Source organism: Pleurodeles waltl, chromosome 5, assembly GCF_031143425.1.
Source record: "Pleurodeles waltl isolate 20211129_DDA chromosome 5, aPleWal1.hap1.20221129, whole genome shotgun sequence".
Taxonomy (NCBI): domain Eukaryota; kingdom Metazoa; phylum Chordata; class Amphibia; order Caudata; family Salamandridae; genus Pleurodeles; species Pleurodeles waltl.
Genome location: NC_090444.1, coordinates 194,644,939 through 194,657,078, shown reverse-complemented (window position 1 = coordinate 194,657,078; position 12,140 = coordinate 194,644,939). Strand labels below are relative to the sequence as shown.

The following is a 12,140-nucleotide window of genomic DNA, read 5'->3' as shown; positions in this document are numbered from 1 at the left end:
TTACTTTCCACAACAGGGTTTTGATGGTACGGTTATAGCGTTCCACTAAACCGTCTGTTTGGGGGTGATATACAGAAGTTTTTATTTGCTTGATTCCTAATAGTTCACAAATCTGTTTCATAAGGCCTGACATGAAAGGGGTGCCTTGATCGGTGAGAATCTCTTGGGGAAAACCCGTTCTAGAAAAGACAGTTATCATGGCCTGAGCCACCGTTTTCGTAGTCATGCTTGACAAAGGTATGGCTTCTGGATACCTTGTCGTGTAATCTACGAGTACTAGAATATAGGTCTGATCTCGGGAGGAAGGTATGAGGGGACCGACCAGATCCATACCTACTCGGCTGAATGGAACATCGATAATGGGTAGGGGTTGTAACGGAGCTTTCCTCAGGGCTCCTGGTTCCGTTAACTGACATCTAGGACACTGCAAACAATATCGCCTCAGGTGTGCATAGACCCCCGGCCAATAAAACCTTCATAACAGGTACTCTTCTGTCTTTTCCCGACTGTAATGACCACCCCCTGGCTGGTTATGAGCTAAGAACAGGACCTGGTTTCGATAGGATTCTGGTACCACCAATTGCCTTTTCTCTGCATTTGTGGATTTGGTGACTCTATATAGAAGGTTTTTCTGTATTAAGAAGTAGGGACCCACCTCTGTTGTGGATTCTGTTTTGGCTATTTTCCAGGCGTGGCTGAGCGTAGGGTCCTGTCGTTGGCTATCCCTGAAGGAAATAGTTGAGTCACCAATCTCTGCTACCAATTTGCTAGAGTCTGGTTCAGACTTCGACTCTTGATATTTTAATTTTTCTTGTCTCCTCTCCCTTCGTGTTAGTTTTATGTGAACAGGAGGGCTCTCAATAATACTATTGGAGAAAGGTGCTTCTGTCCACCAGTCCGGGGATTGTCGGGGTACTTTGGTCTTATCTAATAACTGAGAGAACCGGATATAGTCCGTCCCGATGATGCAGTCTTCTATGAGTCTGTCCATAATCCCTACTGGGAGGAAATCGTGATGTTCATCCCATTCTATCTTTACTAACCCTAGTGGATACTGTCCCTTGTCCCCATGAATACAACAAATAGTGACCCATTGGGTCGGTGCTTGGTCCATTGGCTTCACCAGGTCTTTTCGTATTACTGACTGGCTACAGCCAGAGTCTACTAAGGCTTTGGTAGAAATGTCCGTTTATTTTTATGACCTGTCTAAACTTATAGTCTCCCCCCCCGTACACAATACTCTACGCCGGGTAACCCCGATTTCCATAGGTTAAACTTCGTCATGTTTCCTGGGACATGTTCTCGCAATATGACCCCACTCCCCACAGCTAAAGCATTGTGGTTGCTGCATATGACTACCCTCTCCCTGTTTGTGTGTCCCTGCTTCTTCCAGGGTATGCCGGGCGTATATTTAAGTGGCGCTATAGGTGGTCTCGCAGTGGGTCTGGGGGTTATCGGTTTAACATCAGCAGATCGGTGATAGGCACACGCCAAGTCTATGGCCAGTTCTGTGCCCACCTTGGGATGTTGCCTTATCCAACTCCGGGTGCTGTTTGGGAGAGAGTCTAGGTATTGCTCTAAAATAATCATTTTAATTACGTCTTCTCTGTTTGTTCCCAGCGGTCCCAGCCATTTTAATCCCAGATCTTTTACCCTGAAGTAGAAAGTACGGGGATCTTCACTCTGTCCCCATTTAACTTTTCTGAACTTCATTCTGTAGTATTCTGCGTCGTGACTGATCCTTTCTAGGATACTACGCTTGATATCCTTATATGGTGTGGTGCCTCCTGGATTAGCGGCCTGGTAGGCGGTCTGTAGGATTCCCGTAAGAAGAGGTGCAATATACTGACCCCACCGCTCTTCAGGCCACTGTGCTGACGAGGCTACCCGCTCGAAGTTTGTAAAGAAGGAGTCGGGATCTTCTCCTTCCCGAAATTTTTGTAAAACAGAGCTCGGGACATTGGGATGGACCTTGCTGGCTGCTATGGTGTCCGTTAGTTTTTGCAGAGCAGTCTCATGTACCAGCTGGTTGTTCGCCATGATTGTGGCTTGGCTTTTTAAAGCCGTTTGAAGGGCCTCTCTGTCTTCTTTTGCCTCTCTTTGATGTGCCTCCCAGACTAATTGGAGGTGTCGTTGGCCCTCCGCCAGCTGTTTAATCATGTCCTCTATTGTCGGTTTCTCCTCCATTTTGTGTACCTCTCAGTAGCCTTGTAGGTCTTCAAATCCCACTTCTGACACCACTGTGATAGGCTACTGACGGTACAGAGGACTCAGAGACGGAGATAAGGTAAGTGCTGTTTATTTATGTGAGTAATGGTGCGGTTGTACTGACGAAAAAAAGGGAAAAGGGGAACGGACTCTGGTAACTGTAGATCTGGTTGAGTCTTCCTTGTCCGATATTAACTGTCTCTTCTCCTCTCTTTCCTTAAGGTTGGATGGACGTCAGCTCTTCTTGTCTCCCGAGGATACCGGAAGGGAAAAACATAGGGTAGAAAAAAAGTAAGTCGGTTGTGGGGTTTTTCAAAAGGGGTTCTGTTGTTATTGGCATGCAAGGAGGGAAAAGTACTCTGGGTTGGAGGGTAGAAGGGAAGTGTCCAGTTGTGAGGGTGTGGGTCACATGTGCTATTGGCAGGTATTATCACTCTCTTTCTCGGTCCTGACCAACTGTGCTCTCGGTGCAAACCCCGTGCCCTTTCCCCTGTCCCCAACCCCAGCCCTCCCCTCCCCTCGTCCCCGGTTTCCTTTCCTTGCTCCCTTTTATATAAGTGAGGGGTGCGGAGTCCTATAAAGGACCATACCTTGCTGAGCCACGACCCTCCAGGGCCGTGGCTGGGCTCGCTGGCGTTGGGTTCTGGGTTCTTTAGGGATTTCACTTCGCGTCTCTCGGTTCTCCCTTCCTGTGGGGAATCCGTGTTTTCGGCGTTCGGCGCTCCTCCTGGACCCAGCGTCTTCCACTCCGTGTTCAGCGTCTTCTCCTCCGTTCGCTCTCCCTCTGACTTCCGGAACTCCTTCTCTTGTCGGGAGTCCGTTGTCTCTTTTCTCCGCCGAACCCGGAAGTCCGGGTCCGACGCGTCTGTTAGCGTTCTCATGTCGTCATGGGAACGCGGCCGTCGAACTGAAGAGATGTGTGGTTGGCGCCAGCTTCGGGAGCTAGTAGACGCGGTCGAGGAGACCCGTCTACAGGGTGCTTGCTGTGAGAAATGCTACCTGCAAAAATCACACAGATGAACAGGCGAGGGACCTGTTTCTAAATTTGGTAGGGGATGAAATTGAAGCCCTACTCGTAACGTTCCCACCTGAGTCAATCACTAGATACAAAGGCCTAATAAAATGCCTGACACAGACAGTTTCGAACCCAAGTGAAAAGTCGACTTCAAATGCTACAAGTTCAACACGGCATGTAAATGAGCATATGAATCACTTGACGACTTTGCGACTCAACTGCGCAAACTAGTCACCTACTGTAAATTTGACAAATTCCACAATGAGGCAGCCATCAGGCTGTGCATCATCGAAGGATACCACTTGACTGGATTCCACATGGAAATACTAAAAGAAACATATGATCTAGACAAAATACTGACCATGGCAAGGTCAGAAGCCGAGGCACATTGCATGCCATACAGATGGAAAATTGGAGAGTACGAATGATGGAACAGGCACACCACATGGCCGGCAGCCACAGCAGACATGACAAACCGCCACTACCCCTGAAGGAAAAACAAGAAAGGCCTTGCTATTGCTGCAGCCTGGAATACCTGCACGTTGGCGTCTGTCCGGCCATGGGACACACATACTGGAAATGCAACCACAATAACAGATTTGCAAGCGACTGCATGGGGGGACACTTCAAGATAGAGATGGGACGACCTGCCCAGCCAAGAATGACCTTGAGTCGTCACGCGCGACACATGGAAGCATGCATTTGCAATTCCTCCACTGACTCAAATGCCGCCAATGCATGGGAAGCCTATGAATGTCTATATCTCTTGACAGATACCCCAGCCCAAGAACATGTTCAACTAGTTGAGAAACGGAAAGTAAAGAAGACAGCAACTGTAGATCTGCATGTCGGGAGTCACACAACATGCTTTGTACTTGACAGTGCAGCCCCTGCAACATCATGTACGAGTCGGAGTAGGAAAAATGAAACACAAGCCTCCGCTGTTGCCTTCCACTGTTGATGTTTTTAGATGGGGTGCAAAACGCCCCACAGTAAACATGGGGAAATTCACTGCGACGCTCACGTATAATGACACATCTGTGAGAGAGGAGGTACATGTCCTACGGGAGAAGTTCCAGCACCATGTCTGCTCAGCAATGTCACGGCGCAAGTGATGAGCCTCCTAGCCATGACGTATCACATGGCTGGGCGTCACAACATCCGGTGAGAACACCCTGCGATCCTCAAAGGGCTTGGACTGTGAAGGACACACAAATCACCCTTCACATCCACGAAGCAATCAAGCAAGTGGCTCAAAATCACCGCATCGAGCCCGTGGAAGGACCAACTCCATGGGTGTGTCCCCCTCATTGCTGTGCCAAAGAAGAACACACAGAATATCCGAATCTGCGTCAACATGCCGAGGCCCAGGAGGGGGGAGCTTTACTGCCTTTTTGCACCTGAATTACCAACTCCAGCATCACAGGCAGCAGTAGAGCTCTAAAGGATTTATACAATTCTAAGGGGATTGCATCAGGACCGACGGCTTTTCCCGTGGGCAGACCCTGAATTGCCTCTTCCACTTCACCCATACTAATTTCATGACCCCTGTTCCTTTTCTGAGAGCTTACTGAGCTTTATAGTACTTAAAAACCTGTGCATTGCTTGCTCATCTATGGAAGGAGCAGGTTTATGAAGCTCGGCATAGTACCTGCAGAAGACCTCCCTAATGCTTCAGGGTCTGCTATGATCTGTCCCTGTTGATCTTTAATTTCCCTGATAGCCCCAGCAAACACCTTATGATGTGCCCGTACCGCCAACAGGCGGCCAGTCTTCTCGATATATTCATAGCTTTCGGAGCGCTTTGAAAGGTATTTTTCCGCCACTTTTTTGCTGAGATCTCATTGATTGCTGCCTTAGTTATAGCAGAAGTATTTGTATCTCTCCCCCCATGACCGAGATTAAATAACTTTCTGCCTCTCTGAGCTTTGAATAAGTCTCTTTAACCAGGGCTTGGGTAGACTTCTGTCTTCTAAGGCTAAAACTCAGGGTTTCCCCTTGTATCCCTGCCTTTAAGGTGTCCCAAACAATCTCCACCGGAGCAGTCCCCCTACTAATTTCCAGAAATTCCTTTATCCAAATATTCATATGATGATATTATTCTGGATCATTAAGGGGCCCTCTCTGAAAGGTCCACCTTCTTTTATTATTTTTAACGCCTTCCATATTTACTTCCAATATTAATGCGTTATGATCTGCAATAAACCGTGGGTATATTTCCATTCCTGCCCCTATTAATAATTCAGGGGAAGTTAAAAAAAAAATCTAATCGGGCCAGCTTCGCGTGGAGGCAGAGTAATACGTATAATCAGGATCAGGTTCACAAAGTTTTACCCAAGCATCCACCAACCCTAATTCCTTTTGCAAGCTGGAGAGAGCTTTATACACTCGTGGTTTGCGGCCATGACACCTATTGGGGGTGGTATTTGCAAGATCTATTAACCCATCCCAAGAGCCGTTAAAGTTAAAATCTCCACATAAAATATAAGGAGGAGGCCACTCCGCTAATTCTACTGACAGAAAATTAAACAGAGCTGGGTCATCCACCACAGCACCATAGATGGAACAAAGGGTAAAGCATCCTTTACTATGCTGACACTCTAATGCCTCTCATCTACCATTTTTGTCTGCGGTCTGCCTTGTAAACTTAAATTTACTACTACCATCTAATATCGCTACCCCTTTGGTCATTCTGTTCAGTACAGATTACTACTTTCATACCTAAAGAACCTAAAATTGACCTGTTACTATATTCTATATGCGTCTCCTGCAGGCAATATATGTCTGCTTGTAATGCTTTCAGTTCTTCAGCAATTTATTGCCTCTTCCTGGGGTTATTTAACCCGCACACATTAATGGATGCAATTCGCAATCTAGCCATTTATCCCTTCAATCTCCTTTTTACCTTTTGGCATACACATTTGTGCACATTTTACCATTTCTGTCATCTTTATACACCAGATATCGTACTTCCACCCTTTTTGAAGCTTACTCCTCCGTTTTTTAACCTTTGAACTCTTTTCCTCTCCTTTCACCCATGTAGCCTTGAGTTTCCAGTCTCCCTTTTCTTTTCCTTTTTTCTTTATACCTCCTTCCATTCCCCCTTCGCACCCTCCCTCCCCTATCCCCCATTCGACTCCTCCCCCCATCCACCCCCCTCACCAACCCACATCCACCCTCTCCTCCTCCCCCAAAGCCCCTACCAATTATGCTATCAGACCACTGCTGGTCTGAATGATGGCATCCCCTATTGTCGGCCAGAACCCCCCCCGCAGGACAGCTGTGCTTCCACTACATGTGTTCACCCCCACCCTCATTGCAGTTTAAGATTCTTTTAGCCTCTGATCAGTTTCCTGCGAGTTCTGTATTTTCAGTTCCATCAAGTACTCTTTTGCTTGAATCTCAGATGTAAATGTTTTGATTTTCCCATTGATCACAGTATTCAGCCGTGCTGGAGCCAACAAAAAAGCCTCCCCTCCCCTGTCCTGAAAAGGCTTAATCAGCTGTCGCAACCTCCATCTTCGCTCCACAGTAACATGGCAATAATCCTGTCGAGTGAAGAAAGTAATATTATCGGCAAACCGTGGAGCATCCGGGCGGGCTTTTTCAAAAATAGCTTGCCTTAACAAATAATTACCTAAAAATATCAAAATGGCTCTGGGGTGTTTGAGCCCGGAATTACACTCTCTCATTTGCCTAATCAATGGGAATCTGAACTCCTTGAATTTCTGCCTCCCAATCCCATTTTGTGAGCTCTGGAACAGCATTCCGCAAGAGCTTAATCATAAATCCTCTGATGTAATTTCCCTCCGACCCTTCCTCTACGCCCAAAAATCGCAAATTATTTCTTCTCTGCCGGTTTTCGTAATCTTCCAGTTTCCACATGATATCAGTTAATTGTCCTCCTTGAGTTTCCATCTGTTCTTTCAAAACCTCCACTTCTACCTCAACTACAGAGGTTCTATTCTCCATTGTATTTAACTTTTATTCAATTTCGACGCAAGATTTGGCAACTTTTCCCACTGTGGCCTGCAACTGCTTGGTAGCCATCCTGACTCTGCGGTTCTCTGCCCGTGTCTTAGTTCGCAGTTCCCTTACAGTACCATATATCAGCTGCAGCATTTTAGTATCTGTGCTAACCAGATTATTGATCGCTTCAATCAGACTGCCTTCTCCCGCACCTACATTGGGAGGCAAGACATCCTTAGAGCCCATAGACTCTTTCTCCATACTTGTTAATCCTATTCCTGAGTAATCCCATTTGAACGTCACAGCACTCCATCCTGGAGAATCTACTCCACCGGTTGAGCCAGTTCTCGACAATATGCGCTTAGGGTGACGCCGCTGTAGCTTCACTGTAGGGCCTGCCACTGAAGATAAACTCTCGGCCTCCAGTGATATACTCCCTTCCATCTTCGTTCAGATTATAGCCACTACTAACAGCTTCTGAGTCTTCAGTTACTGAATAGAATTTGTCTCCTCCATCCTTAGTCCAGTCTATAAACTTTCCACCCCTGTCAAATGTTCTAGTTTCAAATTCCAAATCTTTCACCGCATTGTCGGCTGCTACATTTAATTATTTCCCTTTTCTGATGCAGGATTCTGGGGGCTCATCAACAGGGTCATGGACATCTTGACTATCCTGAGTACCTTGTTTATACCTCTCCACTTGCATACTATCATTAGTGGGTGCCCTGGTGGAAACTTCAGTCTGCACAGTCTGCCTCTTCAGGCCCTTAAGTTTATTTGCTCACCCCCCCACCCACAGGCTTGTGATCTATCAGCATCCAGGTTACTCTCAGTGGGCCCACTTTTTGCTTGTAAAAGCTCCTCTCTATATCTTATTTTCTCTAGATCCTCCCCCATACATGTTGTTGTATCCTTAGAGAGAAGCGTAGGATTCCTGATGTCATTCTCATACACTCCATTAGTAAAAAAGTTAGTAATAACGGGCTGTGATCTATCCTTAGCTTTGTTCTCAGACTGAACCCCCCCTAGGCAGACCCTTAACATCTTTAACAGTCCCGCCAGCAGCTTTGCTACTTAATTTAGTCGGCCCACCAGTAGGCCGCTTACCTGCCAAGTGTCCATCACTGCCATCCTTTGCCACACGCTTCTGACGAGCCCCCTCTGTTTTATCTCCAATATTCCGAGCACTTTTTGGTGCCATTTCCGCTTCCGAGAACCAGGGCCAAGCTCCGAAAAGCCACCCAATCCTTCTGATTATCTTGTGCCAGCGCTTTGCTCCACTCCCTACGAGGTTAAGGGTGGAATAATCCAATCAATGCCCATACAGAGCCAATCCTTGCCCCCTCGGGCGCCTCCTTATACAAAGCGCAATCTGCAGTAACATTCTGCCATCTAGCAACCTTACTGGTGCATCCGTGGGGCCACCATGTCCCTTGCGCCACACATTGCCACAGTGCAAAACCGCTCCAGAGCTTCCCCCATACACGTCCTGCACACCAATGATTAGGGCATATAAAGATCCACATCTCCAGATCTCCGCATATCCATACCCCCCCCCCCCAAGGCCTGCCTCATGGTCCGGCAACCTCGCTAGGCAAGGGGCGGGCAAGCTAACAAAGTACACAGCGCTTCAGTGCGACCACCGTCTCCACCGTTCACGCCCGCTGCAACACAGCGTCCGTCCACACGGCATCCAGGGGGTGAGGCAACAGCCGTCTACACGGACACCATCTTGCCACCGTCTCCCTGATTTGCACAGTCCAGTGTGCTAATTTGTTTCCAGCCCAAACAAGCAGCCCCAAGGGAGAGGCCCAGTGCCGGTGGTCATGCACCCTTCCCCAGATGTGGTGCAGCCAAGGCAGTCGAGGGTGCCCGTTTTGCAAGCAGGGAGCCCCGCAGTCAGCCGCATCTTTCCAGATACAAATACAGACTTATTGGGTCCTCCCAGTTGTATTCAGAATGTGAAGTGACAGGTGGGGTGCAGAGATGCTCCAGGATATTCTTGGCAAACGCCACTATGCCGCTCTGAATCTCATCCTCAGCACACTCAATCAGCGACCTTCAATCCGGTCATGAAGCCAGCATTCTGCACAGCGGTGGCCACCGCATATGTAAAGCAGGGGGGTGGGGGTGATGATGGGGAAAACAGAAAAAAAGAAAACCCACTTACCAGTTCCCCTCGTTGTCACCGCCTTCTTCCGCATCATGCTACCTCGCCCATCGCTCCTCTTCGTCTGGTGTCTCAGCATTCACTGGGACACCAGCACAGGCTCCCCAACAACCCTCGCACTGCTTTCATGTGAAACATGGCATGAAAGCAGCATCAGGACTGGTCTGAGTGGCTTGGAATGCCGCTCAGACACAAGTCTGGGGTCTGTGCTTTTTTTCCAGCTCGTCTGTGTATACAGCTGGGTTGAAGAAACCTAAGTGTGCCTGTGTGTTTGGCCGGCCTCAAACGTGCACTCTTCCCTCCTCCCATCTGCCCCCCTCCTGTGGCCCAGACCCGACCCTCCCTGTACACACTGCTGGCTGAGCCAGCAGATGAAAAGTGGTGAAAAATAAAACAATAGCCCGCTATCATTTTATTTTTCATCAGCTCACTCAGCCAGAGGGGCAACGCCCCGCCATCACTGCGGAGGAGCCGCCACTGATTCTGCATCTGCAGTATGGCCACTCCCATCAGCAGCCGTGAGGTCAGGCCAGCCAGTGCATCTGCTCTGCACCTGAGTTCTTGGTTGCTTTTCATTCAAAAAGGGGCTTACAATTCACCTCCTTCTCAACAGCGCGTTAGACGTCATCTTTATGAATCGTTTCAGATCAACACAGCAGAGGTTTATGCAGGATTTTTTAAGATGGTCAGGAGAACGCCTAAATCACAGCCACCATGTTAAGCTGCTAGCCATACCTCCTTTATTTGTTTAGTGTTTACTTTGTTGTCAGCTGGCATGCAGGTCTGCATAATTCAGATGTAAAATGTTTCCATGTATCACAGAATTCATGAGGAATGGTGGCCTGAGCAATTTGTAATATTTCTGCATGATGTAATGTTGGAAATCTGCACATTGTGTAATATATGGTTATGAAGACTGTGCAATGTTAAAAAATACTTATTATTTTGCAACTGTTTGGTGAAACATATTTTCTCAAACTTGGCACTTCTACCTATACATTACATATGAATATTACAATTTCTTTGCACTTCACTCTAAACTTTGCACAACTTATATCAATCAAATTGTGTTTCTGTTTGATGTTCTGATAACAGATGTGTGTGAATGCCCCAAAAGTTAATAATCTGTGGCTTTTGAACAATTTGCCACTTCTCTCAAACTACGCTCTTACCAATTGGCTGTTTCCTATAATCGCAAAGCCTTGCTTGGTGATTCAAACCAAACATGTTCTATTCTAGGGCGTTCACTCATGAGCAAATGCTAAACTGCCGAGATCAGAGTCTTGACAAAGATGTTCAACACTTGACAAAGCTATTCAATACAGCAGACTTTGCTGTATTTTCAGGATTACCTGTAGTGTTGTGAAGACAGTTGCTGCAGATTCCACCACCACCTCGATAGTGGTCATTTGGAAAGGGATCCTCTGAAATGTTGTAATGACAGCTTGCAGAGTGGTTAAAACACTCACAGGGTCTACAGTTGTATGTGTGGACCTGGTCTCCTTGATGGAATGGCTTATTGTTGAACAGTGGCAGGCAGCGATCACACTAAATACAAAGAAATTAAAAATGATATTGTGCTTTATGTTACTGACTAAGATGTGCATATAGCATAGAGTACATACTTCATTCAAATAGAGAACCATAGGAGTGGACTGGATCACATATTTCATCATGTTCACCCATTTTAGGATGTCAGAAAAACTGCTATACAAATGAGATGACTTACAGTGACCACTCATCGTGCCAAATATAATACATCTAGCTGGGTACACGTAAGCCTATGTTTTCAAGAATTCACACTATTTTTTGGCATTCACAGTTGGCAACACACATAAATGTACAACATTCATAGTTTTCTAGGATTCTACTTTCCTGACCGTAACCCTTCTCACCTCAAGTGCAACTGATTTTTGTGATATACTTCACTTATTTTCTCTAAATTTCATCACAGGCCAATACTTTTCCCTATGCAGAAACTCCAACCCCTATCAATTATGGGGTGTCTACCTTTCCATGCACACAGAGCATCTTTATTCCTGCCTTTTGCAGTAGTAGTTATCCTTTTGCTCCGAAGGTGTAAAATGCACACTCAGCAGATCTACTTGCCAGGTTTGTCCGGGCCTTCTGGGAGTCTTGGAGTCCAAAAACGTTTTAAGTCCCAGGTTTTCAGCGGTGATAGGGGAAGTCCAGTTAGACACAACCAAGGGTCCCAGGACTTCATGAATTGCAGTTAAGGGGTGGTCAAGGATCACTAAAGCAGAGACCACCAGGAGAGTCCAGGTCAGGTCTGGTTACTACTGGTCAAGTGGACACTTCAGGGAAGAAAAGGTCTTCTTTATCCCGGATACAAGTAGGAACAGGTTTAGCCTTTCAAGTTTCCTCACTTCTCAAACAGCAGGTGCAGTCCTTCTTCTATTCTTCCACATGTCCAGAGTGTTGTGAAGGAGGTGTCTTGGGGTGCTTTTTTTGTACCTGGCATTATCTTGTAGTTGGAGCTGATGTCCTGTCCCCTCGCTAACTAATAGGGTGAAAGTTTCTTTGATGATTCTGTCGCTGACTCTTTAGCTTCCCAAGTGATTGCCATCCAGACAACAGGCAGACCCATGCCATCCTATTCAGGCATGTAGTCAGGTTTACTACCTTAGATCGTGACAGGGAGAAGGGTTATGACCTCTATTTGCTCAGATCTAGGCATAGGGTTTCGGCAGGAATCTCTAGGCTCTCTAGAATCATTCAAAATTGTGGGGTTGTTTATTCTCTTTACACTGGTTGTAA

The 12,140-nt window shown here is 46.8% G+C and overlaps 1 protein-coding gene across 1 annotated transcript in view; it reads right to left on the bottom strand.

Annotated features, from left to right (window-relative positions):
• The window catches only part of USH2A (usherin), a 3,586,186-nt gene that overhangs the window by 3,164,788 nt on the left and 409,258 nt on the right, over positions 1-12,140 (bottom strand). The window contains exon 10 of the mRNA XM_069233891.1: positions 10,715-10,910. Within this exon, the coding sequence (XP_069089992.1) occupies positions 10,715-10,910 (196 nt within the window). The remainder of the gene's footprint in view (positions 1-10,714; positions 10,911-12,140) is intronic.